This window comes from Perognathus longimembris, chromosome 26, assembly GCF_023159225.1.
Source record: "Perognathus longimembris pacificus isolate PPM17 chromosome 26, ASM2315922v1, whole genome shotgun sequence".
NCBI classification, from domain to species: domain Eukaryota; kingdom Metazoa; phylum Chordata; class Mammalia; order Rodentia; family Heteromyidae; genus Perognathus; species Perognathus longimembris.
The window spans coordinates 5,856,738-5,884,670 of record NC_063186.1 but is presented as its reverse complement, the minus strand read 5'-3'; the positions used below and the strand labels follow the sequence as shown (position 1 = coordinate 5,884,670).

At 52.0% G+C, this 27,933-nt stretch overlaps 3 protein-coding genes across 3 annotated transcripts; 2 read left to right on the top strand and 1 right to left on the bottom strand.

Annotated features, from left to right (window-relative positions):
• Window positions 1–1,463: 1,463 nt before the first annotated feature.
• Window positions 1,464–2,551, top strand: Ccr2 (C-C motif chemokine receptor 2). Its single transcript, XM_048334458.1, has one exon. The coding sequence runs from the start codon at window positions 1,464–1,466 to the stop codon at window positions 2,544–2,546; it is 1,083 nt and encodes a 360-aa protein (XP_048190415.1). The 3' UTR covers window positions 2,547–2,551.
• An 8,145-nt stretch (window positions 2,552–10,696) lies between these two features.
• On the top strand, window positions 10,697–11,815 carry LOC125342292 (C-C chemokine receptor type 5-like). Its single transcript, XM_048334417.1, has one exon. The coding sequence runs from the start codon at window positions 10,697–10,699 to the stop codon at window positions 11,765–11,767; it is 1,071 nt and encodes a 356-aa protein (XP_048190374.1). The 3' UTR covers window positions 11,768–11,815.
• Window positions 11,816–18,791: 6,976 nt separating this feature from the next.
• Ltf (lactotransferrin) lies at window positions 18,792–27,668 on the bottom strand. Its single transcript, XM_048334457.1, is given in 14 exon segments — window positions 18,792–18,847; window positions 20,294–20,483; window positions 21,879–22,063; window positions 22,755–22,822; window positions 23,544–23,685; window positions 24,562–24,721; window positions 25,149–25,192; window positions 25,449–25,527; window positions 25,711–25,865; window positions 26,840–26,962; window positions 26,965–27,013; window positions 27,341–27,430; window positions 27,432–27,520; window positions 27,641–27,668. Coding segments are annotated over 14 exon segments (1,437 nt in total). The 3' UTR covers window positions 18,792–18,812.
• Window positions 27,669–27,933: the final 265 nt, after the last annotated feature.

The window sequence follows — 27,933 nt, the reverse complement described above, 5'->3', positions numbered from 1 at the left end:
TCTGGCTGTTTTCTATATATGTGGTGCTGGGGAACCGAACCCAGGGCTTCGTGCACGGGAGGGAGGGAGGGAGGAAGACAGACACAGAGAGAGGCAAAAGGTGTGAACTCAGTACGATGCCACTCGACAGTGGGAAGAAGTACCCAAAAAAGAATATTCTAAGAAGTACTTCAGACAAGAGCTTCCTTTTGCCAACCCCAAAGAGGTTAAAGTAGAGGAAGTTGGCAGAAAATCAAACGTTCAATGAGAATGAAAGAAAAAGAAATCTTCTCGAAGCTGAGACACGGAGGAGACGTGGTTCCAACAGTCGCTCCTGAAAGCCGGCGGGAATGCAGAGAAATCCAGGCAGGGGGCTGGGGATATAGCCTAGTGGCAAGAGTGCCTGCCTCATATACACGAGGCCCTAGGTTCGATTCCCCAGCACCACATATACAGAAAACGGCCAGAAGCGGCGCTGTGGCTCAAGTGGCAGAGTGCTAGCCTTGAGCAAAAAGAAGCCAGGGACAGTGCTCAGGCCCTGAGTTCAAGGCCCAGGACTGGCCAAAAAAAAAAAAAAAAAAAGAAATCCAGGCAGGCTAGCCAAAGCCCAGAGAATTGAAAGGGTGTTGTTGTTGTTGTTTTTGTTTTTTGGGGGGGGGGTGTCTTTTTCTTTTAGTAATGTTTTGGGCTGCAAGTAGCAGAAGAAGCGATTCACAATAGCATTTCCCCGCCCCCCCCATCCCCTCCTTTTCCTTAAATAATTAGAAGCCAGAAGCTGAGCAATTCAAAGATTGGTTTGTGACTTTCTAGGACTTTTGTCTCATTTTTCTGGGTGTCTCATTCAGGGTCCAGGACCGATCTTCCGCAAGGTAATCTGTACCAGCTATCTATGAGGCTGAGATCTGAGGATCCCTGTTCAAAGCCAAGCTGAGCACAGGAAAGTCTGTGAGCCTCCGATTCACAACCAGGAAACCCGAAGCGGCTTAAGATCGCTAGCCTTGAGCCAAAAAAAAAAAAAAGAGTTCAGGGACAGGGCCTAGGTCCTGAGTTCAAGCCCTGGGGCTGACGAAAAACAAACTAACAACAACAACAACAAAAAACTCGATCTGCAAAGGTAGAAGAGGCAAAGCAGGATTTTTTTTTCCCCCTGTGTGTTTCTTATACAGGAAGAACCTTCTAGAAACCCCTCCCCCCCCCCCAAGGAGGTTGTGCTTATATTTTCTAGGAATGAGTCACAGGTTCATACTCAATCTGCAGAGGAGGTAGAGGTATGTTTTGAACCATATTGTGGGGGAAAAAAAAATAACTGCCCCGGCGAGGGAATCTAAGGGAAAAGTGGGGTGGTGAGAAGGGACAGTTGTTTGGGGTTAGATGGTCATGTGGGTGATGGCATCCTTTTTGCTTGGTCTGCAGAAGGACAGGGAGGAAAATAGACACCGAAGACGCCCCCCCCCCCACCCCCCACCCACCCCATCGCCGCCACCATGTCCTCTGAGACCCCTCCCTCGGCGGGAAACATCACGGGGGGCTTCGAAGAAGCCACCACGACCTACGACTACGACTACAGCGAGCCGTGCCACAAAGCGGACGTGAGGCGGGTGGGAGCCCGGCTCCTCCCCCCCCTCTACGCCCTGGTGTTCGTGTGCGGCGTGCTGGGGAACACGCTGGTGGTGCTGACCCTGATCCACTGCAAGAAGCTGAGGAGCATGACCGACATCTACCTGCTCAACCTGGCCGTCTCCGACCTCCTCTTCCTCCTCACGCTCCCCTTCTGGGCTCACTACGCCGCGGCCGGGGAGTGGATCTTTGGGGATGTCCTGTGTAAGCTCCTCACCGGGGTGTATTATTCTGGCTATTTCGGCGGCGTCTTCTTCATCGTCCTCCTCACCGTCGATCGGTACCTGGCGATCGTGCACGCCGTGTTCGCCTTGAAAGCCAGGACGGTCACCTTCGGGCTGGTGACCGGCGCGATCGCTTGGGTCGTGGCCCTGCTGGCGTCTCTGCCCGGGATCGGCTTTACGAGACTCCAGGAGGAAGACGCCCACGACAGCTGTGGCCCTTACTTCCCCTTAGCGTGGAGGCCTTTCCACACCATCATGAGAAACATCCTGAGCCTCGTCTTGCCCCTGCTGGTCATGGTGATCTGCTACTCGGGCATCCTCCACACGCTGCTGCGGTGTCGGAACGAGAAGAAGAGACACAGGGCCGTGAGGCTGATCTTCGTCATCATGGTGGTCTACTTCTTGTTCTGGGCCCCCTATAACATCGTGCTGTTCCTCACCACGTTCCAGGAATTCTTCGGCCTGAGCGAGTGTAAGAAAGCCAGCCACCTGGACCAGGCCATGCAGGTGACGGAGACCCTGGGGATGACGCACTGCTGCATCAACCCCATCATCTACGCCTTCGTGGGGGAGAAGTTCCGGAGGTATCTCGCCATCTTCTTCCGGAGACACGTCGCCAAACACCTCTGCAGACAGTGTCCAGTGTTCTACGGGGAGGCGGCAGATCGCGCCAGCTCGGCCTGCACGCCCTCCACGGGGGAGCAGGAGATCTCCGCGGGGTTGTAACCCACGAGGACAGCCTGTCCTATCACCTAGCCACCCAGGGAGCTCGGCCCTGGGGAAGGAAAGTGGGGGAGACTCTTTACCTCCGAGGAACCGGCAGAAATCAATGACACGCTCAGGGACATTGCCTAGGCCCTGAGTTCAAGCCCCGGGATCGGTGCACACACGCCTGCATGTACACACACAGACACACACACAATCGATACACAAATAAACAAATAAAAAGTAGCAGTTTTCCTATTGTCTTTTTTTTTAAGGGAAAGAAGAGTGTGTGTATGCGCACATATATGGATATACATATATATGGATGTATGTATATATCTCCTCATGCTGACTGCTGGTAATCTATACCCATAATCCTAGCAACTCTAGAGATTGAGAGGATTTTTTTTGGGGGGGTGGGGGTCGGTTGTGGGGCTTGAATTCTGGGCCTGAAGGGCTGGGGATATGGCCTAGTGGCAAAGAGCGCTTACCTTGTATACATGAAGCCCTGGGTTCGATTCCCCAGCACCACATATACAGAAAACGGCCAGTAGCGGCGCTGTGGCTCAAGTGGCAGGGCGCTAGCCTTGAGCAAAAAGAAGCCAGGGACAGCGCTCAGGCCCTGAGTTCAAGACCCAGGACTGGCCCAAAAAAAAAAAAAAAACAATTCTGGTCCTGAGCACTGTCCCTGAGCTCTTCAGTTCAAGGCTAGCGCTCTACCGTTTGAACTTGAACAGTACCGCTCCCAGTTTTCTGGTGCTTCATTGGAGATGAGAGTCTCACAGACTTTCTTATCTGGGCTGGCTTTGACCTGTGACCCTTAGATCTCAGCCTCCTGAGTAGCTAGGATGACAGGCGTGGGTGTTTCTAATCCAACGGAAAGCAAGAATCACGAGCAGGAAACTTGGGAGCCAGAAGGTTTACTGTGGCCTCAGAAGGTCCATAGAGTCCCAGAAGGTTCTAGATTAAAAAAAAAAAAAAAAAGCAGAGGCTCAGGAAAATGTCACCTTCAAGCATCCTCACGAATGCACGACTGGGAAAAATAAATCCACGGTCCCACCTTGTGTATGAAAAACAGATCTGCGATGCTTGCAGGGTGCTGGGAGATGGCCACAAACGACGTTAAGGCAGAGCATCGGAGTAGCCATGCTGACGCCGCCGGAACACCCCAACTCCCACCCCTCAGCCTGCACCCCGATGGATGAGAGGACCGCTGCTAGCCACGCCCACGAGTTACACGTAGATACACACACACACACACACACACACACACACACACACACACACCCCGCCCCCAGTCCTGGGCCCATGAATCCTAGCTCTTCAGGAAGCTGAGATTTGAGCATTGAGGTTCAGAGCCAGCCCGGGGCAGGAAAGTCTGTGAGACTCTCGTCTCCAAGAAACTACCCTAAAACCAGAAGTGAAGCTTTGTGTGACTCAAGAGTGAACACACACACACACACACACACACAAAGCCAAGTGGGGCTGGGAATGTGGCCTAGTGGCAAGAGTGCTTGACTCCTATACATGAAGCCCTGGGTTCAATTCCCCAGCACCACATATGTAGAAAATGGCCAGAAGTGGCGCTGTGGCTCAAGTGGCAGAGTGCTAGCCTTGAGCGGGAAGAAGCCAGGGACAGTGCTCAGGCCCTGAGTTCAAGGCCCAGGACTGGCAAAAAAAAAAAAAAAAAAAAGCCAAGTGACAACGCCCAGGCTCTGAGTTCCAGCCCCAGGACTAGCATCTGCACAGAGAAAATCTCCTTTTATACTATTTCCTATTTAAAAAAAAAAAATAGATATATATCCTAATGTGCCGGGTGCCGGTGGCTCAGGCCTGTCATCCTAGCTACTCAGGGGGCTGCGATCTGAGGATTGTGGTTCAAAGCCAGCCTGGGCAGAGAAGTCTGTAAGATTCTTATCTCCAGTGAACCCCCCAAAAAGCTGGAAGTCCAGCTGCGGCTCAAGTGGAAGAGCTCCAGCCTTGAGCGAAAAAGCTAAGGGATAACGCCCAGGCTCTGAGTTCAAACCCCAGAACCAGCATATACCCAAAGAAAGTTTCATTTTGTGCCATTTCCTATTGACACACACACACACACACACACACACACACACACACACACACACACACACATCCTGATGCAATCCATCCCCAGTATGAAATGATCTTATTCCTCTTCAGTTCGTTTCAATGGGGTTTTAAGGGGTACCTGTATCTTTCTCCTCCTGGTCCCCACCATAACCCCTTCAGTGTTGCTCCCTGACAGATCCCTGCCTCCTGCCACCTCTTAAGCACGTGCCATTTCTCTTCAACTTCCAGCTTGTCATTTCCTAAACATCGGGGTCACCTCGCCACCTCCCCTTCCCAGAAGTAGGATCCCACAAGTGCTAACCACATTAGCCAATGCTTCATCTCTCTCTCCTGCCCCCTTCGGGGGGGATCCTACTGGAGCAAGGAGGCGGGACTTCCCTTTGGCCAGCCCCCCCCCCCATGATGGGCATCCCATCAAGCCTATCCAAGCCTATAACGGGACCACTGGGAAAGACTGTGGTGGGAAGGGGTTGAGGCGGGGGTGGGGGGGGAAGGGGTTGAGGCGGGGGGGGGGCGGGTGGAGCACGGGGCTGATTCTATCATCGGCTCTCTGTCACCTCCAGAGGGAGGTGTCTGAGCCCAGGTGTCCGTGGTTTTCTTAGAAAGGCAGTCGACTTCACACCTCTTTCTGCCCTTGAGCTTAGGGCACTAGGAACCTGATTTCCGAGACAACCACAGGCGTCTTCGGTAACGCCCTGTGATACACAGAGACGCAGAGAGAGCTCTGGCCTGCACCTTTTGTGGATTGCATTAGCCCCAGGTCTCTGCGCCGCTCTGAAAGAAATCTCTATATATACAATATTATATATATAAAGATATATATTATAGAGGGAGAGAAGGGAAGAAAGAAGGGAAAAAGAGAAAGAAGGCTGGCAATGTGGCTCAGTGGTAGAGTGCTTGCCAAACATGTATATATTTTTTTTAATATGAAATTAAAGGAAGAAAGAGAGGGAGGAAGGAAGGAAGGGAAAAAAAAGAAAGGAAAATGCATGGGAAGGACTTGTGAACTGAGCTCAAGCACAACAACGAAGCCAGGCCCGTCATTCCTAGCTACACAGGAGGCTGAGATCTGAGGATTGCGGTTTGAAGCCAGCCCTGGCAGGAAAGTCCATGAGACTCTTATCTCCAGTGAACCACCGGAAAACACTGGTTCTACGTGGTAGAGCTCTAGCCTTGAACAAAAGAGCTTAGGGACAGAGCCCAGGCCCCGAGTTCAAGCCCCATGACTGACAAAAAAAAAAATTAAATTAAAAAAAAGGTTACCACTCTACTGCTACACTTCCAGCTTTTGGGGGGGGGTTGGGGGGAAGGATGGTTCATTGGAAATATGAGTCTCCCAAACTCTCCTGCCCAGGCTAGCTTTGTTTATTTGTTTTGTTTTTGTGGCCAGTCCTGGGGCTTGAACTCAGGGCCTGAGCACTGTTCCTGGCTTCTTTTTGCTCAAGGCTAGCACTCTGCCACCTGAGCCACGGCGCCGCTTCTGGCCATTTTCTGTATATGTGGTGCTGGGGAATCGAACCCAGGGCTGCCATGTATACGAGGCGAGCACTTTTCCACCAGGCCGTATCCCCAGCCCCGTCCAGGCTAACTTTGAACCACGACCTTCAGATCTACAATGACGGGAGTGATCCTTTCTTTGGGGGGGGGGGGTATGAACCCACGATCCACGCGAGAAGCAGAGCCGCGAGCACAGGCAGACACGCTGGAGAAGCGGCACGCCCCAAACTTCAAACCACAGAGACAGACAGACAGAGAGACAGACAGGCGGATGGTAAGCCGTGTTTCCTTACGGTTCGTACCAGGGTGGACGTTTCCAACCCCACCTAGCCGGGTAGAGTTAAAAGAGGGAGGAAAGTCCCAAAGCCAGCGCCTCCCTGGACAGATGAGGAAGTGGAAACTCAGAAAGGTGGGCGGGCGGGGGTGGGATGGGGTGGAGGGGGGGCGGGTTGATCCTTAGTTGTCAGCCCTCGGGTGACTGACTCAGCCTCCAGCCTTGCTTCACAGTGCCCTCTGGGGGTGAGCCCGGGCCTCGGCTAGCCTGAAGACAGTCACGAAGCACAGGGGCAAAAACAAATCCCCCCCCCCCAAAAAAACCACCCCAAAACAAACCCTAGATCTAGCCGAGTCCCTGTGGCTCACTTACTCACGAGACTGAAAGCAGAAGGTTTCCTGGGCAGGAAAGTCTGTGAGGCTCTTCTTTTCTTTTTGGCCAGTCCTGGGGCTTGAACTCAGGGCCTGGGCGCTATCCCTGAGCTTCTTTTTGCTCAAGGCTAGCGCTCTGCCACTTGAGCCACAGCGCCACTTGTGGCTTTTTCTATCTATGTGGTACTGAGGACTCGAACCCAGGGCTTCATGCGTGCTAGGCGAGCGCTCTACCCCTAAGCCACCTTCCCAGGCCCGTGAGACTCTTACAATCAATGAAGCACACCAAGAAACCAGAAGCGGCGCTGTGGCTCAAGCGGTAGAGCGCTAGCCTTGAGCAAGAGAAGCTCATGGACAGCGCCCGGGCCCTGAGTTCGAGCCCTAAGACGGGCAAAATAAAAAAAAAAAAAGGACTAAGAGAGGATTGTTGGATGAGTGACTAAGTTTGATGTCGATTGTGTGGGTGATTTGGCTAAATGTGGGTGTTAGGGGAAGCCGGTGTTGTTATCTAACCCAGGTTTTAACCTTTGCCACAAGGAAAATCTTGAATACCTAAGCATTAAATGTTTTTGGAAAACGAAAGTATTGTAGTCTTTATTGAGAATATTACTCACCCAGCAGGAAGCCAGGCTAACATGTCAAGTTCCCTTTCTAGAGCTTTTGGGGAAGTAAGAATATTGGTGTGAGAGACAGACTTTAATTGAGAGTAGCTGTTCGAATATTCTTTTCCTCCCTTAACACTGACACCAACCATTTCCCTTTCACACTGCAATTTCCTTCATTCAAATGAAGTTTCTTTTTGTTTGTTTTTGCCAGTCCTGGGGTTTGAACTCAGGGCCTGAGCACTGTCCCTGGCTTCTTTTTGCTCAAGGCTAGCACTCTGCCACCTGAGCCACAGCGCCACTTCTGGCTTTTTCTGTGCATGTGGTGCTGAGGACTCGAACCCAGGGCTTCATGCATGCGAGGCAAATGCTCTACTACCGAGCCCCACTCCCAGCCCCTCAAATGGAGTTTCTTGACGAAATGTGGATCATTTTTTCTCTTCTACCTCTACATCTGTGTGTGTGCCAGTCCTGGGACTTGAACTTAGAGCCTCAGTGCTGTCCCTGAGCTGTTCCATTCAAAACTGGCACTCTGCCACTTAAACCACACCTCTACTTGTGTCGTCTTCTTCTTCTTCTTCTTCTTCTTCTTCTTCTTCTTCTTCTTCTTCTTCTTCTTCTTCTTCTTCTTCTTCTTCTTCTTCTTCTTCTTCTTCTTCTTCTGGTAAATTGGAGATAAGAGTCTCTTGAACTTTCCTGCCTGGGCTGGCTTTGAACTACAATCATCAGATCCCAGCCTCCTCCTGAGCAGCTAGGATGACAAGCCGGCAGGAGCCACCGGCACTGGGCCATCTTAAACATAACTTTAAAAGAAGAACTATTTTCTGATTTCTTCCCCCCCCCCCGCCCCTCCAGGGCCCTTAAACTCCACCCCTCCTTAGAGACACTCTGCTTCCTACTCTATCCTGTCTATATGTTTGATTTGCACCACTGTGCAGCTGGCCAGAAGGGCTGAGACATCGGTTCCACCGAACAGGAAACGCGATGGTAAGTGCATCTTTCAGCTGCCCTGTTAGCTCAGTTTCTGCGATGAGTAAAAGATTGAGCAGGAAACTCCCCAAGGGAAACACCTAGAAACATCAGGTGTTCGTGGAGAAAAAAAAATCTATCTCTCTCTCTCTCTATATATATATATACTCATATATCTTTAAGAGAAGGAGATCAGACTTTATGTATGTATTTATTTTTGTTAGTCCTGGGGCTTGAACTCGGGGCCTGGGCACTGTCCCTGAGCTTCTTTTGCTCAAGGCTAGCCCTCTGCCACTTGAGCCACAGCGCCGCTTCCAGCTTTCGAGTGGTTCACTGGAGATAAGAGTCTCTCACGGGGACTTTTCTTCCCCGGGCTGGCTTCAAACCGCAATCCTCAGATCTCAGCCTCCTGAGTAACTAGGATGACAGGCGCCAGGCAGCTCAGACTTTAGACTGTAAATGAAAGATGGAAAACAGAACAGAGTGTGTGTGTGTGTGTGTGTGTCTGTCTGTCTGTCTGTCTGTCTGTCTGTCGTCTGTCTGTCTTTGGGGCTCCAACTCTAGGACCTGGGTGCTGTCCTTGAGTTTCTTTTGCTCAAGGCTAAGCACTCTACCATTTGAGCCATAGCTCTACTTCTGGTTTTCCGGTGGTTTCACTGGCGATCAGAGTCTCGCGGACTTTCCTACCCTGGCCGGCTTTGAACCGTGATCCTCAGATCTCAGCTTCTCCGGAGAAGCTAGGATGACGGGCGCGCAGCTAATGGCAGTATATTTAGAACAAGCAAATCATTCTCAGTTCTCAAAAAGAAAAAGCTCAAAGAGAGACTGTTAAATCTTAGCTGAAATCTCACCAGAGATGAGCTTCCAGTGTAGGAGGGCCAGGGTGTCTCTGATCGTGCGTTGAGACTAAGCCTGCTTCTCTTTTTTTAAATTTTCTCCTCACCCCACCTCACGCACAAAAAGTAGGAAGCCTCAAAATTGTCCAGACTTTATATTGAGTTACAAACATGCGATCCTTTCTGCTGTTAGTGTATAATTCTTTCAGCATTTGAGGGTGAGATTTCTCTCCCCACCCCCCCGCCCTGGCTCTGGGTGTTTCTCTAAGCTGCCCAATATAGGCGATCAAGAATCTGCAACCTCCAAGGATTTAAGAAATGAGAGAAATCGTGGTCAGTCGGACTGGAACAACTGGTCGTGGCCAGCTGGCTATCAAGACCGCTACTCCGACTCTCTCCGGTGTGTACCTGCGGTGGTAGATCAACAACCGTGGAAGTTGACCATTTGATCTTTTTTTGAGGGGCGGTTGCTTCTCGTTGTTGTTGTTTTATGTTGTTGCTAATCCCGGGGCTTGAACTCAGGACCTTGCGCTCTTGCCGTTTGCTTTTCTTGCTCTACCACTTGAGCCACATCTTCGTTTCTGGCTTTCCCTTCCCCCTTTCTTTCTTTCTTTCTTTTTTTTTCTAACTGGTGAGTAGGAGATCAGAATCTCATAAACGTTCCTGCCCGGGGTTGGCTTTGAACCGTGACCCTCAGATCTCAGCTTCCTGATTGGCTAGGATGACAGGTGTGGACCACTGGTACCCGGCTCTGTTCCTTAGTTCTGTTACCAGATGGGCGAGACAGAAGAGCGTCTGTTAGTCTTAGTAGTTGTTCACAGTCACAGGGAACACCAGTTACTTGGGTCTTGGCTGGGCGCCTCAAGGCAAGTTCCTTGCTCTCTCTGTGCCTCTTGAGAGCTCTTCTTGTCTGTAAGAAAACCAACCACACCTACCTTTTGAGGTCACTTGGAGGATGTCAGGAATGAAGAGGTGTGAAGCTCAGAAGAGAGTGACTCATTTTGGGGGCCCCTGGGGCTCTTGCTGTTCCCTCCCACTCTTTCCTGTCTTGTGGGCTGACCCCGGGCGGCTACAGCCCAACAATGACACCGTGCTTGATGTACCCCGACATTCCTACAGAAAACGGGACGTCCAGCCAGGAGCCGCTGTCATCCTAGCTACCCACACGGGGAGATTGAGATCTGAGGATGATGGTTCAAAGCCAGCCCGGGCAGGAAAAGTCTTTTGAGCTTCTTATCTCCAATGAATCACCAGAAAACTGGAAGTGGGGCTGTGACTCAACGCGGTAAAGTGACAGCCTTGAGCAAATTAAAAAGAAAAAAAGAGCTCTGGAACTGGGCCTGGGCCTTAAGTTCAAGCCCCAAGACCAGCACACGTACCCCCAAATAAACAACTGATCGATAGTCATCTATATATCAGAGACCTTTTAAAGTAGTTTGCATTCAAGGAGGACCACTGACTATTTTTTTCTCTCTCTCTCTCTCTCAACAATTCGATGACATAGGATTCCTCCTTCTTCTCAGGGTCCGGCAAGATGGATGACGATCTGTTCCCGAACACGACCGAATACTACGACATCGATTACAGCGCCTTAGAGCCGTGCCACAAAGCGGACGTGAGGCGGGTGGGAGCCCGGCTCCTCCCCCCCCTCTACGCCCTGGTGTTCGTGTGCGGCGTGCTGGGGAACACGCTGGTGGTGCTGACCCTGATCCACTGCAAGAAGCTGAGGAGCATGACCGACATCTACCTGCTCAACCTGGCCGTCTCCGACCTCCTCTTCCTCCTCGTGCTGCCCTTCTGGGCTCACTACGTGACCTTCCAGTGGTCTTTCGGCCACGTGGCGTGCCAGTTGCTGACGGGGGTCTACACGCTGGGCTTCTTCTCGGGCGTCTTCTTCATCGTCCTCCTGACCGTCGATCGGTACCTGGCGATCGTCCACGCCGTGTTCGCCCTCAAGGCCCGGACGGTGACAGCCGGCGTGGCCATCAGCGCGGCCACCTGGCTGCTGAGTGCATTGTTGTCTCTGCCACGCGCCCTGTTCGCCCGGACCCAGCAAGAGCTTTCTCGACACACGTGCAGTCCCCATTTCCCACGCAGCCAGTACCAGCTGTGGAGGAACTTCCAGGCGTTCACGGTGCTCCTGGTGGGCCTCGTCCTGCCCCTGCTGGTCATGGTCATCTGTTACTCGGGCATCCTCCACACGCTGCTGCGGTGTCGGAACGAGAAGAAGAGACACAGGGCCGTGAGGCTGATCTTCGTCATCATGGTGGCCTACTTCTTGTTCTGGGCCCCCTATACGATTGTTCTTCTCCTGTACACGTTTCCAGCCTTCTTTGACCTGGATAACTGCGACAGCTCGAGAAGGATGGACCGGGCGATGCAGGGGTCGGAGACTCTGGGGATGATGCACTGCTGTATCAACCCCATCATCTACGCCTTCGTGGGGGAGAAGTTCCGGAGGTATGTCTTGGTGTTCTTCCAGAAGCACATTGCCAAACACCTCTGCAGACACTGTTCCATCTTCCACAGAGACATCCCTGACCACGCAAGCTCACTGTACACCCGATCTACCGGAGAACAGCAGGAAATCTCTGTTGGTTTATGACCGGGATTCTGGTTGGCGTGTGATTTTTGACTGAGTTGTATCTATGACTCGGTGTTTTTTTTTGTTGTTGTTGTTTTACTTCTTTGTTTCATTTTGTTGTGTTTCATCAGTCTGGGGTCTTGAACTCAGGGCCTGGGAGCTGTCTCAGAGCCTTTTCCCCCAAGGCTAGTTCTCGACCACTTCGAGTCACAGCGCTATTTCTGGTTTTCCGGCGGTTCAATGGAGATAAGAGTCTCATAGAGACTTTCCTCCCTGGCTTTGAACCGCCATCCTCAAAGCTCAGCCTCCTGCGTAGCTGGGACAACAGGCGGGGGCCACCCGCCTCCCACTTGTCTTTTGGGGTCTTTAAAAAAATAATTTTATTGTCTTCGTGGAATTTCGCACGGCCGTTAGAAAGACGGAGATCATGTCATTTGCAGGGATGATGGAGGGACCTCGAACAAATCACGTGAAGCCAGGTGAGCCAGGCTCAGAGAGGCAATCGGCGCCGTGTTTTCTCTTCTGTGCAGAAGCCAGAGCTAAAATACACTGGGACGTGATCATTTATACAGGACTCTAGGCATTCACACACAGTGAGCCCAACGCAGGCTACTCTTCAGAGAGGAACCCCAAGGCGCCTCCGACCATAGAAAATAATGTTTATTAAAATGAATTCCAGAGAACGGAAACAGGAAGGTTCAAAATATTTTTTTTTTGGTCCTCACTAGACACAATATAGAAAATGAACTGTACAACTTGTGGGTGGGGATGGGAGGGAAAAACTGGGAGAGAGTGAGGGGTGGGGGGACACGGTCCCCAAAAAGAAAGGTACTCTTTCACTGACTCGTAGAATTGTAACTCCTCTGGACCTCACCTTTGTAATGACAATAAAGAATAAAACATAGAGCAACGGTGGACGTTTTGTGATTAGGGTGGCGCACAAAGAGGCAACCATTTCTGTGACTCAAGTTTGGAAGTGATTTTCTTTTTTTTTCTTAAAAAAGAATCTAGCCAGGGGCTGGGGATATGGCCTAGTGGCCATGAGGCCCTAGGTTCGATTCCCCAGCACCACCTATACAGAAAACGGCCAGAAGTGGCGCTGTGGCTCAGGTGGCAGAGTGCTAGCCTTGAGCAAAAAAGAAGCCAGGGACAGTGCTCAGGCCCTGAGTTCAAGGCCCAGAACCAGCCTCAAGAAAAACAACAAGAGGAAATCTACGGGAGCGTCACCGAGGGGTGAAGAGGCGGCGGTAGGGGCTGTCCTCGTGGGTTTTTCTCACATTGTGACTGGGACACCAGACCAGTGCTGCTGTCAGCAGGAAGCGGAATGGCCTTACCCTGGCCCCAAAAAGCTGTTGAAAATTGCGCAGTCTCGGGCATTCCGAAGACATCCGCAGTTTGCACGCACGCACGCGCACGCGCACACACACTTTGAAAGTGAGACGAGTTCTAACTCACGGGCCTGTCCTACTCCAGCCTCCCCAGTGCTGGGGTTCTAGGTTCTAGGCTGCTCGGCCCTGCTTAGCCGTGCTTGTCTACGGAAGGCTGCAAATTCTTTGCAAGAAAATACGTTTTGTAATTTTTTTTAAGTACTAATTTTTGGAGGGGGGGGGTGTCAGTCATGGGGCTTGAACTCAGGGCCTGAGCACTGTCCCTGGCTTCCTTTTTGCTCAAGGCTAGCACTCTGCCGCTTGAGCCACAGCGCCCCCTCTGGCCGTTTTCTACATATGCGGTGCTGGGGAATCGAACCCAGGCCTTCATGTATACGAGGCGAGCGCTCTTGCCACTAGGCCGTATATATTCCCAGCCCTGCCCCCCCCCCCAGGCTGTACTGGGCCACTTTGAACCATAGCTCGACTTCCAGTTTTCTTGGTGGTTCATTGGAGATAAGAGTCTCACGGACTTTCCTCTCCCGGCTGGTTTTGAACCGCGATCCTCAGATCTCAGCCTCCTGAGTAGCTAGGATGACGGGCACGAGCCCCCAGTGCCTGCTTAAGAAAAAAAGAGAGAGAGAGAGAAAGAAAACTATTTTTTTAAAAGAAAAGAATCCTTAGTTAAAGATAGTCCTTCATTTGAATGAAGCACAAGAAGCTCAGGGACAGTAGTGCGCAGGCCCTGAGTTCAAGCCCCAGGACCAGGCGGGAATCAAGTCCAAATCAAGTCATGCTGAACGTGGGAACTCGGGGTGACCCTGAATTTACAGAGCAATGCCTTTTGTTTTGTTTGTCTGTGTCCAGCGCCCCCCCCCCCACTCCCCCACCCACCCCACCCCACCCCCCACCCCCTGCCGCCCCGGCCCCGCTTTGGGAACGTGGACATTCATTCGTGGGGACTCTGTGATGCGGGGAACCCAAGATGTCTTCCGGGGGCACCTGTGCCCGGTGGGTGAGACTCGATTCAACGACTTCTTCCCAGCCAGGACCAAGCCACGGTGCCACCCACTCACCCACCCACCCACCATGCCTGGTGTCCTGGGATGACTCCAAGGCGCCAGCTGTGGGAGGCAGAGAGACCTCGGGGAAAGGCCACAGTGGGAACCTGACCTCGGGCTGTGACCAGCACCCCGGGGCTGACAGGGCTTCCCAGGGCCCGAGGACCGCCCCCCTCCCACACCACGACAGAAGAGGCTGGGAAGTCGCTGCGGGCCAGGTTCCCAAATACACACACACACACACACACACACACACACACACACACACACGCACACACACGCAGACACTCAGCCCCCATTCCTCTTTTCTGCCCTGGCTGCCAGAACTGCCCAATCACGTGTTTGCCTGTTTATTTTTCCCTTCCTAGTTCCCTTTTTGTTTCTTCTTGTTGTTTTTTTATTTCATTTGTTTTCATCTTGGTGCCAGTCCCGGGTCTTGCTGAACCTGGGGGCTTTGTGAACCTGCTTGGCTTGACCGTCGGAAGCTCGGCTGCCTGAACCACACCCACCTCCACGTCCAGCTTTGTTTTTGGTTGGTTGGTTTTTGTTTTCCTTTTTGGTAGGTAGTGGGCCTTGAACTCACACCTGTCGCGCTAGCGACTCCAGGAGGCTGAGCTCTGAGGATCAATGGCTCCAAGCCAGTGGCGGGGGGCGGGGGGGTTGGCTCCAAGCCAGTGGGGGGGGGGTTGGCTCCAAGCCAGTGGGGGGGGTTGCAGGAAAGTTCATGAGACTCTGATCTCCAATCAAGCACCAAATAAACAAACAAACAAACAAACAAACAAAGGCTGCAACGTGGCGCTGAGGGAGGGAAGAAAAAGAAAGCAAGCTCAGGGATAGTACAGAAGCCCTGAATTCAAGACCCAGGACACACACACACACACACACACACACACACACGCACACACACACACGCACACCGAAAGCCCATTCTTTGTACACCAGCCTCTCCGCAGTCCATCAGGCAGGTTTCCCGGGGCCCCCCGTCCTAATTCAGGAAATGAGTGACAACGGCCAGAACTGGGTGTCTGTCACCGCCTGACGTCACCCCACCCCCCTCCTATCTCTGGGAGCAGCAGTCCTTGAGCAACCTCTTATCTGGGGGGTGGGGTGGGGGTGGGGAGGGCACTGTCCCTCCGGCTACAAGGGAAACCCAAGGCGGGGTATCCAAGCAGACAGGGGCGGAGCTCAGTCCGTCTCAGAGGCTTGGGGGGGGGGGAGGGGGGGAGGATTCCAAGGGGGACTGACAGGAGGAGAGTGGGGTGATCGCTCTGCAGAAGTCACCAGCTTCTTTCTTCCCACAGAGGCACCGGGGGAAATCTTGAGGAAACTGGGGGGAGGCATCAGGATCGGACACAGAGAACCCCACCTCCCCCCCACCCCCCCCCCACCATGCTGGGTTCCCACCACTCCTCTGGATGGTTGAGCCAAGAGGCCGGGACGGACTTTCCAGGGGTGAGTCAGCCGTGGGCTTCTGTGGAGACCGTCCGTCTGTCCGTCCGTCTCTCTCTCTCTCTCTCTCTCTCTCTCTCTCTCTCTCTCTCTCTCTCTCCCGGTTGGTTTCACTTTAGCAACCATTATTCACCGACCTTGGAAGAAGAGTGGATCTCAGCCAGACCCTGGGAGCCAATTTCGGGGTGAGCCCACTCGTGAAACGCGTAGACAATCCGCAGTGTGATTTCTGTGGAGCCGGTGGTCACGGGAGTTGTGTCCGACGGCGTGTTTACTTAGATCTGGGTTCCCGCGGAGAGAACTAAGGGGGAGACATTGTCACCCCCCCCCCCCGTCTCGGTTACTGCCTGGGACACTGTCCCTCAAGGGAGATGCTTGGTCACCGTCCTCCTCCTCCCGGGGGAAGTGGAAACCTGTTACAGTAGTGTTTATTCTCTGAGGGGTGTGTGTGTGTGTGTGTGTGTGTGTGTGTGTTGGTATAACTGGTGGCTCACACTTGTAATCTGGGACACACACACACACACACAAAAGGGGGGGGGGGTAAGTTTCGTGTTCAAGCTCCTAAGAGGCAGATCTGCTCTGGTTAAAATCAGGCATCAGGATAGCTGGGGGGGGGGGGAGGGGGAGGGGGCGTGGCTCGAGGGGCAGAGCCCTTGCCTGGGCAGGCACAAAGCCCCGAGTTCAAATCCTACTGCCATCAAGAAATCAAAAGAAAGGCGGGCCACCTTGCTACCCAGGAAGCTGAGATCTGAGGATCACAGTTCAAAGTCAGCCTGGATGGGAAGAGTCCGGGAGATTCTTATCTCCGACGAGCCGCCCAAAAGCCAGAAGTGGAGCGGTGACTCAAACGGTTGAGCAGCAGCCTTGAGTGGAAAAGCTAAGAGAGACAGAGGTCAGGCCCAGAGCATCGGTCCTGGTGAAAAAATATAATAGCAGTAGTAGTAATAATAATAGGTAATTATATGCCATTATATAGTATATAGTGTTATCTATGACATTATATAACCATATGTTATGCTATATATAATTATTATATGTTACATTATAATAGCATTATATTACACTATATGTTATATAATTATATAATAGACATTTTTATACATTTTATAATTAAACTGTGTAGTTATTTAGCTGTGCAATGTATGACACGCTGTTTAAATATAATAATAGATGAATATGAATTGTTATATAATTATATATTTACATGTATAACATGATTTATACAATAATATATTAATATAAATAATATATAGTGATATAGACATATAATAATATGGTAAATACCATATTGTGTATTGTAATCACATGACTTCAATCATTTAATTATAATCACATAGAATGATATGATCATATCATCATAGTTACATGTAATTATAATTATTATATATAGCTATATATATAGTTATATAGCTATGTAGGTGATACAGTTATATAGATATAGTTATATAGCTATGTAGGTGATGTAGTTATATAGATATGGTTATATAGCTATGTAGGTGATGTAGTTATATAGATATAGTTATATAGCTATGTAGGTGATATAGTTATATATATAGTTATATAGCTATGTAGGTGATAGTTATATATATATAATACATATAGATATAGATATATTTAATGGGATATAAGCGTCTCACGGGCTTTCCCGCCCAGGTTGGCTTCGAACCACCATCCTCCGATCGCAGCCTCCCGAGTCGCTAGGCTGACAGGCATTCCAGCCGGTCTGGTTCCCGTCTTGTTTCCCCCGGGGGGGGGGGGGGGGGGTGATGATGACACCGCCGTCGCTTCTCCCCAGGGAGGCCTGCCGATGGCCGGTTCCACGCTGGCCCCGGACGATGACTACGACGTCCTGATCCACGACGAGGTGGCGAACGCGACGGCCCCGGCCCCCCCGGAGCCCTGCGCCCCCGCCAGCGTGCTGTCGGCCCGGCAGACGCAGTGGCTCTTCTCGCTCGTGTGCGTGACGGGCCTGCTGGACCCGGCGGCCGCGGCCTGGGCCCTGGCGAGGCACCGGGGGCTCGCCCACGCGGGGAACGTCTACCTGGCGCACTGGGCCGTGGCCGGCGTGGGCTTCTTGCTCCCCCTGCCCTTCTGGGCCCACCCGATCTCCGGGGCCACGCCACGGGAGTCCGTGGCCTGCCGGCTGGCCGCGGGCTGTCACGCCGTGGCCGTGGGTGGCAAGGTCTTCTTCCTGCTGCTGCTCGTCCTGCAGAGCCACCGGGCGTGCGTCCACGCGCGTGGGCCCCCCCCGGGCCTGGACTCCGCGGCGGGGAAGACCCTGGCCAGCGTCCTCGCGTGGGGACTGGCCCTGCTGCTCCACCTGCCCGAGCTGGCCTTCTCCACGTCCCCGCGGGAGGGGCACGCGGGGGGCTGTGCGTGGAGCCAACCCCCCTTTGCACCCACGGCCGAGACCTGGTGGAGATACCTCCTGGCTGGGAAGACCAACCTGGCCACCCTGGCCGTCCCGCTGGCCGTGTGGCAGTGCCGTGTCCCCTCCCGGGCCCCGCAGGACGCCCTCTCCCGCCTGGCCTCCCTCCTCCTGCTCGTCTTCCTGCTCCTGTGGGCCCCGTACAACGTGGCCCTGCTCCTGTCCGCCGCGCTGCCCCCTGCTGGCCGGCTGCGGGACTGCGGGAGCCACCGCGGGGCGCTGGACACCGCCCTGCAGGTCACCAGGGCCATCGCCATAGCCCACTGCGGCCTGGGCGGCCTCCTCTCCTGGATCGTGGACGCGGCGTGCAGGGGCCGGGGCCCCCCCTGGACCCGTCCGCCCACCCACCTGCGCCCCCGATTCCTCCGGAGGACCCCCAAACCGTTCCACCCAGGTGTAAGCGCGCCCGCGTCCAAGGCGCCCCCCTTTGCAGGGGGTTCCGGGGTGAAGAGCTTAAATGATAGTTCCCAGGCCCTGAGTTCAAGCCCCGGCCCCCCGATACTGACACACACGTGCACACACACACACACACACACACACCCCACAATAAGGACAGACACCCCAACGATGGTTCTCATGTATTTTTATTAATTCCTTCTCCGAAGGGACAACAGGAAGATGGAGGGGATGGACGGCGTGGGCGGAGCTCACCCTCATTTGGGGTGCCGGGGCCCAGCACATGTCGCAATCAGGGGTGCAGGCTCCTGGGGGGGAGGTGGGGGGGCAGTCGGGGTGATCTTTTTTTTGTGTGTGTGGCAGTTTTACTTCTCCAGGAAGGCACAGGCATCCAGGAGTGCTGTGGGAAATCACAGAGCAGCAGGTTCACACGTGGAGGTGTGCAGAAAACCATGAGAAACTCACCAACCAGAAAGGGGGGAGCCGGGTGCCGGGGGGCGAGGCCTCACTCTGTATGTAGGCCCAGGTGGGCCTAGAACTCAGGATCTTCCTACCTCTGCCTCCCTAGGGCTGGGATTATAGGCATGCGCTACTCTGCTTGGCCCTGTTTAGCGGTATCTGCAGAGTGGAAGTTATAGATCCTTCTGGAAGAATATATGTATGTAATTTAAAAATATATATATATATTATATATAAAGCATTTCTAAAACGCATCACCTTCCTTTTTAATCCGGTATGTATTTACGGACTAGTACAGAAAATCGCCAACGTTGTTTGTGCGTTTGTTTGTAAGTAGCTGATCTTTTGGGGGGGGGGAAACGCCCTTTGTTTAAAGAATCGTTAAGGGGGCGCCGGTGGCCCCCCCGCCTGTCATCCTAGCTACTCAGGAGGCTGAGATCTGAGGACGGTGGTTCGAAGCCAGCCCGGGCCAAAAAAAAAAAAAAAAAAGTCTGTGAGACTCTTACCTCTAATAAACTACTCAGAAAAAGCCAGAAGTGGCGCTGTGGCTCAAGCGGTAGAGCGCCGGCCTTGAGCTCAGGGACAGCGCCCAGGCCCTGAGTACAAGCCCCGGGACTGGCAATAAATAAATTTTAAAAAAAAGAAATTGTTTTAAGTCCATAGTAGAAGGGGGGGAAAAAAAAGAAAGAAAAATAAATAAAATGTTAAAAAAAGAATCCTTAGTTAAATATAGTCCTTAGTTTAAATATGGGCGAGAGAGAGAGAGAGAGAGAGAGAGAGAAGGTTCTTCTTCCTGTTAAGTGGTTTTTTGTTTTTTAAGTTCAGTTGCTTCTTGTGACAAGGAGACTTTGTATTTCAAATACTACTTATTATTTTTTTTTTAAAATATTTTTTACTTAATGACTGGTTGCTGTGGTCTACGTGGTGCTGAGGAATGGAACCCAGAGCCTCACCCATGCTGGAAAAACACTCCGCCACTAAGCCACAATCCCAGCCCCCCGCCCCCCTCCCCCCAAAATGCCACCGGGAAGCCGGGCGCCGGCGGCTCCCGCCTGTCATCCTAGCTGCTCGGGAGGCTGAGATCTGAGGATCGCGGTTCAAAGCCAGCCCGGGCTGAAAAGCCTAGGAGACCGTCCTTCTCCGGTGAACCACCACAAAAAAAAGCAGGACGGGAGCCGTGGCTCAAATGGTCGAGCGCCAGCCAGCCTTTGGAACACGAGGCCCGGAGCTCAAACTCCACGACGGGATCCACCATAAAATGATTCATCAACGAATCAACTATTTTCCTGGCTTGAGATGGGTTCTCCCGTATTTGCCTCGCTCCCCCAACTTCGACCTGCACCTGTCACCTTCCCCTTGACCTTCCCCTCGGCCGGGCTTCACTTACGGGAGGTCGTGCATTGGGTCAGCGTGGCCGTGGCCGTGACGTACTCGTGGCCGAGGAATTTCTGGTAGGTCGTTTTCCCCTGGAGTTGGGCCAGGCACTCCGTGTTGTCGTTGAACAGGAGGTTTTTCGTTTCAGACTGGAACAGGCAGAACTCACCCGGGCACTTGGGTCCATGTCTCCCAAACTCAGCCTGGGATAGAAAGACAAGACGACAAAGTGAAGGCGCAACCGAGACTGGACAGCGTTGTGTGGCGATGAAGTCGTGGTAGTTCTTCCGTGCCGGATCTGCTTGGAGAAGTTTTAAAACGAATCATGGGGCTTGGACGGCCCAGTTCAGGGCTGCGATGGAGCTCAGTGGCAAAATGCTTGCCTAGCAAGTACAGCATCCTGGGTTTGAGCCCCAGTACAAGAAAGAAAGGAAGGAAGGAAGGAAGGAAGGAAGAAAAAGAAAGAAAGAAAGAAAGAAAGAAAGAAAGAAAGAAAGAAAGAAAGAAAGGAAGGAAGGAAGGAAGGAAGGAAGAAAGAAAGAAAGAAAGAAAGAAAGAAAGAAAGAAAGAAAGAAAGAAAGAAAGAAAGAAAGAAAGGAAGGAAGGAAGGAAGGAAGGAAGGAAGGGGAAAGATAGAAAGAAAGAAGAGTGAGAGAGAAAGGAAGAAGGGAAGAAAGAAAGAAAGAAAGAAAGAAAGAAAGAAAGAAAGAAAGAAAGGAAGGAAGGAAGGAAGGAAGGAAGAAAGAAAGAAAGAAAGAAAGAAAGAAAGAAAGAAAGGAAGGAAGGAAGGAAGGAAGGAAGGAAGGGGAAAGATAGAAAGAAAGAAGAGTGAGAGAGAAAGGAAGAAGGGAAGAAAGAGAGAAAGAAAGAAAGAAAGAAAGAAAGAAAGAAAGGAAGGAAGGAAGAAAGAAAGAAAGAAAGAAAGGAAAAGAAAGAAAGAAAGAAAGGAAGGAAGGAAGGAAGGAAAAGGAAAGATAGAAAGAAAGAAGAGGGAGAGAGAAAGGAAGGAAGGAAGGACGGAAGAAAGAAAGAAAGAAAGAAAGAAAGAAAGAAAGAAAGAAAGAAAGAAAGGAAGAAAGAAAGGGAGAAAGGAAGGAAGGAAGGAAGGAAGGAAGGGGGAGGGAGGGAAAGAGAGGAGGAAAGAAGGAAGGAAGGAGAAAGAAGGAAAGAAAGAAAGAGCGAGAGAGAAAAGAACTATATAGGTGTGTGTCTATGTGTATATTATATATTACATTATATGTACACATATACACATATATGTATATGTGTATGTATGTATATATATAAATAAAAATAAAGCCTGAACAAAAAATGTACACCGATGGCTCACGCCTGTCATCCTAGCTACTCAGGAGGCTGAGGTCTGAGGATCACGGTTCAAAGCCAGCCTGGGCAGGAAAGCCCGTGAGATTCTTATCTCCAATTACCAACAAGAATATTAATAATAATTTTTTTTAAGCCAGACATGGAGCTGTGGCTCAAGAGGTCGAGCACTAACTTTACTCATAAAAGCTCTTGGGGCTGACCAACCCAGGCCGAGTTCAAACCTCCCCATCCCCCCCCAAAAAGCAACAATGCCAGCGATCACGATTCCGTACCTGTTGCTGCAGCAGCACTTGCTCAGCGATGGCGACCTTGTCTGTCCGAGACACGACGCCATGGTTTGGGGCCATTGCCAGATGGCAGCTTCGAGCCTCCGTCACAGGCTTCCGGGAGCCGTCCAGACACAGGAGCTCGTAGTCCTCGAGTTTCAGGTCACTAGCCCACGCTGCCGTGTTCTTCCCTGGCGAGAGAAGGAAGCTGGCACCCACCACGGAGGTGACCTTGTCATCCTAGCTACTCAGGAGGCTGCGATTGGAGGATCACAGTTCAAAGCCAGCCTGGGGCAGGAAAGTCCGTGAGACTCTCTGATCTCCAATGAAACCACCAGAAAAACCCAAAGTGGCGCTGTGGCTCAAGTGGTAGAGCGCCAGCCTTGAGCTGAAGAGCTCAGGGACAGCACCCAGGACTTAAAAGCCCAGGACCTAAATTCAAGCCTTTAGAACCAGCACACACACACACACACACACACACACACACACACACACACGCACACACACAACAATAAAAAATGTGCTTGGGACTAGAATCATTTTGGACTCAGCATTTTTTTTTCTTCTTCAGATTCTGGAATGTTTGCATGCACATAATTAAGTGAGGGGACAGAACCCTAATCGAAATGCAAAAGTCATCTCTGTGTTGTAGACCCATCCTGAGAGGAATTTCTCAGAGTCTAATCAGCTGACTCTGAGGTCAAGTGTGAAATGTTTGCAGCAACATCCCCAAGAGTTGCCTGCCAAGGTAAAGATTATTTGAATTATTTTCATTCCAAAGGGTCCAACTTTACCAGAAGGTCTGAAGATCGTGACTTTTGAATATGGGTATGTCGTGGAGCTACAAATTACTTTGAAAGGAAAAAAAAAGAAACAGAATACCTTCAGCATTCTGGAAGATAGTAGAATCTTTCACGAATGCCACGTCTCCTGCCTTCTCCACCAGGCACCTAGAATATATCCACGAGAAAAAAGAAAAGGAAAAAAATCACAAGACAAAGAGAAATGATTAGACTTCTGGGGGGGTGGAAGATTTTCTAGATGCATCTCAAAAACTGTGACATGTGACTAAACCTCTAAACAATGAAAATAGTTCCAGGAATTCAAAGATTTCAAAATAATAAGATTAGGGGCTGGGAAGGTGGCTCAGTGGTAGAGCGCTTGCCTAGCACGCATGAAGCCCTGGGTTCGATTCCTCAGCACCACATACACAGAAAAAGCCGGAAGTGGCGCTGTGGCTCACGTGGCAGAGCGCTAGCCTTGAGCAAAAAGAAGCTCAGGGACAGTGCTCAGGCCCTGAGCCCAAACCCCAGTACCAGAGACAAAATTCCTTTTAATTTGCTTTTGTTTTCGCAAATCAATCAGAGTAGTGGAAATGTTAATATTACCATGCCAAAAAGGAAAGACAAGCACACACATTCTCTCATATATACGTATAAATATATATATATATGTGAGTGTGTTTGTATATATTGTATTACTTATTATTTATAATTATACTATATATTTAATATGCTTTATGGGTTATATAAACTATATATCTATGTCACACATATCATGTCTTACAGGTTTACAGCTTTAAAACAAAATCCCTGAGAACCACGGAATCCCCAATAGTCCCGAGGATGAAGGCCCAGGCCTTAGGCTGGGAACGTTCCGGCCTCCGCTCACCTCAAAGCCCCCGTGTAGCCGAAATATCGCTCGCTGCTGTTGGATGCGCACTTGTGCTCGCCCATCTCGTCCCCGACGCACAGAGCACAGAGACTGGACGTGGGGTCGGACCCAGGGGCACAGCTTTGGCTGAAGAATTCACCTGGAAGCAAGGAAACAATGAAGAGGAAGGGCCTCCCTAACCCAGCCATCGGGCCTGTCGGTCCATCCGTGTCGATGGAGTTCAGTTCCGGATATTGCCCCGGGGGTCCTAGCACGGAACCGCTCACTGGAGCGGCTTGTGATGATCAACAGAACCTACCAGAAATCAGAAAGGGTTCCGATGACAGACACCAACGGGACAGCAAAGGCTGAGGGGAGTTGTGACTGCACAACTCTCTCAGAGTCGTCCTGACCTGCACGCTCAGTGGAGGGTCAGGTTGAGCCCTGCGGAAGAGCAGACTGCACATCGAATGCAGGATCTGATTTCTTTCTTTCTTTTGGGCCAGCCTTGGGGCTTAAACTCAGGAGTGTGGGTTTTGTCCCTGATTCTTCTTCTTCTTCTTCTTCTTTTGTCTTTTGCTCAAGGCTAGTGCTCACGGAGTCAGGCACTGGTGGCTCACGCCTGTCTTCCTAGCTACTCAGGAGGCTGAGATCTGAGGATCACGGTTCAAAGCCAGCTGGGGCCAAAAAGTTCATGAGACCCTTATCTCCAATGAACCACCAGAAAAAAATGGAAGTGATAGAGCGCAAGCTAGCCTTGAGCCAAAGAGCTCAGGAATAGTGCCCAGGCTCCTCGTTCAAACCTCATGACTGAGGGGAGGAAAAAAACAAATAGATTCAGGGACTCTCCTGCCTGGGTGGGCTTCGAACCCTGATCCTCAGATCTCCGTCTCCTAGTGGCTGGCTAGGATGATACAGAGACGACCTGCTCATATCCAAAGGGCCCCCTGTCAGCCTGCAAGCCCCCTCCCCTCTCCCTTCCGGAAGGTTCCAGAGCACAGGATGGGCGCCCTTCAGGATCCGTAGGCCTCCTTACCAAACCTGCAGGAGCCTGTCTGGTTGAAGAGCAGGCCTATGGGAATGTTCCAGCCTGCCGTCCTGCCCACGGCGGTGTGGCAGGACTTCTTGCCTTCCAGAGACTTCCAGGTAATTTCAGTGTTTTCTTTCCTGACTAATGCCACAGCGAGGTACCCTTGAGGAACGGGACAGAAGAGCAAGTCAACCTCGGGCAAGTCTGGCGCGTGGAAGATAAGGCTGTCTCCAACGGGCCAAAAGCGTTCTAGAAGCAGCGCCGGGTACAATACCCCAAATAATTCACCCCAAATGTTATTACATAGACCGAAGGAGAGGGTGGGGCTTGAACTCAGTGCCTGAGCACTGTCCCTGAGCTCTTCAGCTCCAGGCTAGCGCTCTACCACTTGAGCCACGGCGCCACTTCTGGTTTTTGGCGGTTCGTTGGAGATAAAGAGTCTCACGGACTTTCCTGCCCGGGCTGGCTTTGAACCGCCATCCTCCGATCTCAGCCTCCTGAGTAGCTAGGAGGACAGGCGTGAGCCATCCAGCGCCCAACTTTTAAGAACTTGTTCTTGACCATGCAAGGGAACTGATGGTAACTTACCTTCGGGGGGGTCGAGTCACACAATCGGACCCGTTACTCTTTGGGGTTTCTGCAAAGGACAAGAGTGAAACATGTGCTTAGATACTGGGATTTACTGGGACATCTGTGTGTGTGTGTGTGTGTGTGTGTGTGTGTGTGTGTGTGTGTGTGAGAATGTGGATCCATCTGTTCCATCCTTGCCTCCAGTCTCTTGTGTGAACAGAGCCAGCCATCTTAACCTCCCCCCCGTGGGTCTCCATCCCCATCCCCACCCCCAACCCTCCATTGACCCAGCCGCCTCCACAGAGGAAGCCAAGTCCACTTACGCTGGTTCTCAGCCAGGACGGGCACCAACCCACACTTGCCCGCGGTGTAGATGAAGCCACCGTCCAAACGGTCTCCTCTCTCTCTCTCTCTCTCTCTCTCTCTCTCTCTCTCTCTCTCTCTCTCTCTCTCTCTCTCTCTCTCTCACGTGGTACCCCAACACCCCCAATGGCCCTTCCTGCTGAGCTCACCCCAGGCAGATGCCTGGAGCCCCAGTCCCTGGTCCCCCACCCTCGGGGGGTGGGGGGGACACAGCCCACCTACCAGGATGCTGGCCAGGCAGTCTTCCGTGGTGGGGGCCGAGGCGCAGGTCACGCGGCCCTGGCTCACGCCACTCCAGCGCTCACACTTGCGCAGTTCGTCCGTCCCCACCGCACACCAAGCAACCCGGGACCTTCGAGCTGCTACTTCTTCCTCCTCTGGGGAGACGGACGAGGCCACGGGTGAGCCCAGAACCCCCGAACCCCCCATGCTTTACCTGGAACACGCGGGCGTGGTTGACTTGGGCCTATCTCTGCCTTCCTCCGAGTCTAGGTTGCTGCTCCGAGATGGGAATAGAGCAGCCACTGCCAATCCAGGAAAAAAACACACGAACCAACAGTGCCCAGACCCCGAGTTCAAACCCCAGGACTGGAATAAAAAGGGGGGTGGGGAGGGGATGGGCATGGAATTGAGAAGAATCTTTCTTTGTTGCCAGTCCAACGCAGGGCCTGGGTGTTGTCTCTGGGCTGTTTTTCTTTTCTGTTATTTTATTTTATTTTTGCCAGTCCTGGGGCTTGGACTCAGGGCCTGAGCACTGTCCCTGGCTTCTTTTTGCTCAAGGCTAGCACTCTACCACTTGAACCACAGCGCCACTTCTGGCCGTTTTCTATATATGTGGTGCTGGGGAATCGAACCCAGGGCCTCGTGTGTACAAAGCAAGCTCTCTTGCCACTAGGCCATATTCCTAGCCCTGTTTTTCTTTTCTTTTCATTTACTTTACTCAAAGCCAGCACTCTACCACTTGAGCTACAGCTACACTTTCAGCTTTGTGGTGGTTTGATTAAAGATCGGAGACTCACAGACTTTCCTGCCCAGGCTGGCTTTGAACCGTGATCCTCAGAGCTCAGACCTCCTTGAGTAGGTTGACTGACGGGCGTGAGCCACCGGTGCCCAACTCGGGCCCGTGGCTTTTATTTCTCACTCACAGGCAAATAGAGATGGGATAGGTACGTAGAGTAATAGCCAAGCAGAACACAGTGGCACACGCACGCACACACACACACACACACACACACACACACACACCTGCTGGTAACCACGAGACGGAGAAGTTACCTCCCCCTTTAGAAAGGACCCCACTGCAAAGAAGACTCCCCCACCTCTGACCCCTCGCCCAGCAGGGTCCACTTACTTTCTTTCAGGTTCTGGACCGCAAGGACGTGGCCAGATCCCAGGTACAGCTTAGCATCCATCATTGGGGGCACTCTCAAAAACCCAATGGTGGAATCCTTGAACACTTGATCTTTCCGCCCAACGGGGAGCTGAAGAGCTTGAATGCGGACGACTTGTTTTTTCCAAACGTTTCCTAAGTTGAAATAGAATTATGGTACCAAAGGGGACGGGGGGGGGGGGGGCGGGGGTGGGAGGGGGGAGGACAGGCTGGGAGTGTAGCTCGTAGAGCGCTCGCCTAGCAATGCCCGAAGCCCTGGGTTCGATTCCTCAGCACCACGTACACAGAAAAAGCCGGAAGTGGCGCTGTGGCTCAAGTGGTAGCTCAGGGACAGTGCTGAGGTCCTGAGTTCAAGCCCCAGGACCAACACACACACACACACACAGAGAGACGCACACACACAGGACTGGGTGCATGGCTCAAAGGGTTGAGCACCTGAGAAAGAGCTGTAGGTGGGTCTACCTGTGCCTGTCGGAGAATTTGCCAGATGGCGTCCTCCCTGCCGTCCTCAGTCCGGGCCACCACAGCCCGAGAAGGGACCCTGGCTAGGTGAACACTGCTTTTATTCGTGGACTGGCTTCCAAGTGTTGTCCGGGCAGAGTAATTTATACTGCTCCCTCTCGGCTGTGCTGCTCAACACCTCTGGGAAGGGAGAGAAGGAAGAGAAGCCGGCTCAGCCATTCCCCCGGTGGGCTCCGGCTCGCTCCCCTTCTGCCCGTAGGCCCAGCTGGAGGAGGCAGACACAACGTTCACAAGCCAGACCACGGAAAGCTCCAGAACTCACGGACATCTGAGCCTGTTCTGGAAATATATATATATATATATATATTATATATATATATATATATATTGCTTAGCCGGGCACTGGTGGCTCATACCTGTCATCCTAGCTACTCAGGAGGTGAGGATCACGGTTCAAAGCCAGCCCCGGCAGCAAAGTCCGTGAGACTCTGATCTCCAGTGAATCAGCATTGAACTGGAAGTGGCGCTGTGGCTCACGTGGTAGAGCGCCAGCCTTGAGCACAAAAGCTCAGAGACAGCGCCCAGGCCCCGAG

Coding starts and splice junctions, on each gene's coding strand:
- Ccr2 (XM_048334458.1), top strand. CDS start 1,464: ATGTCCTCTGAGACCCCTCCCTCGGCGGGAAACATCACGGGGGGCTTC.
- LOC125342292 (XM_048334417.1), top strand. CDS start 10,697: ATGGATGACGATCTGTTCCCGAACACGACCGAATACTACGACATCGAT.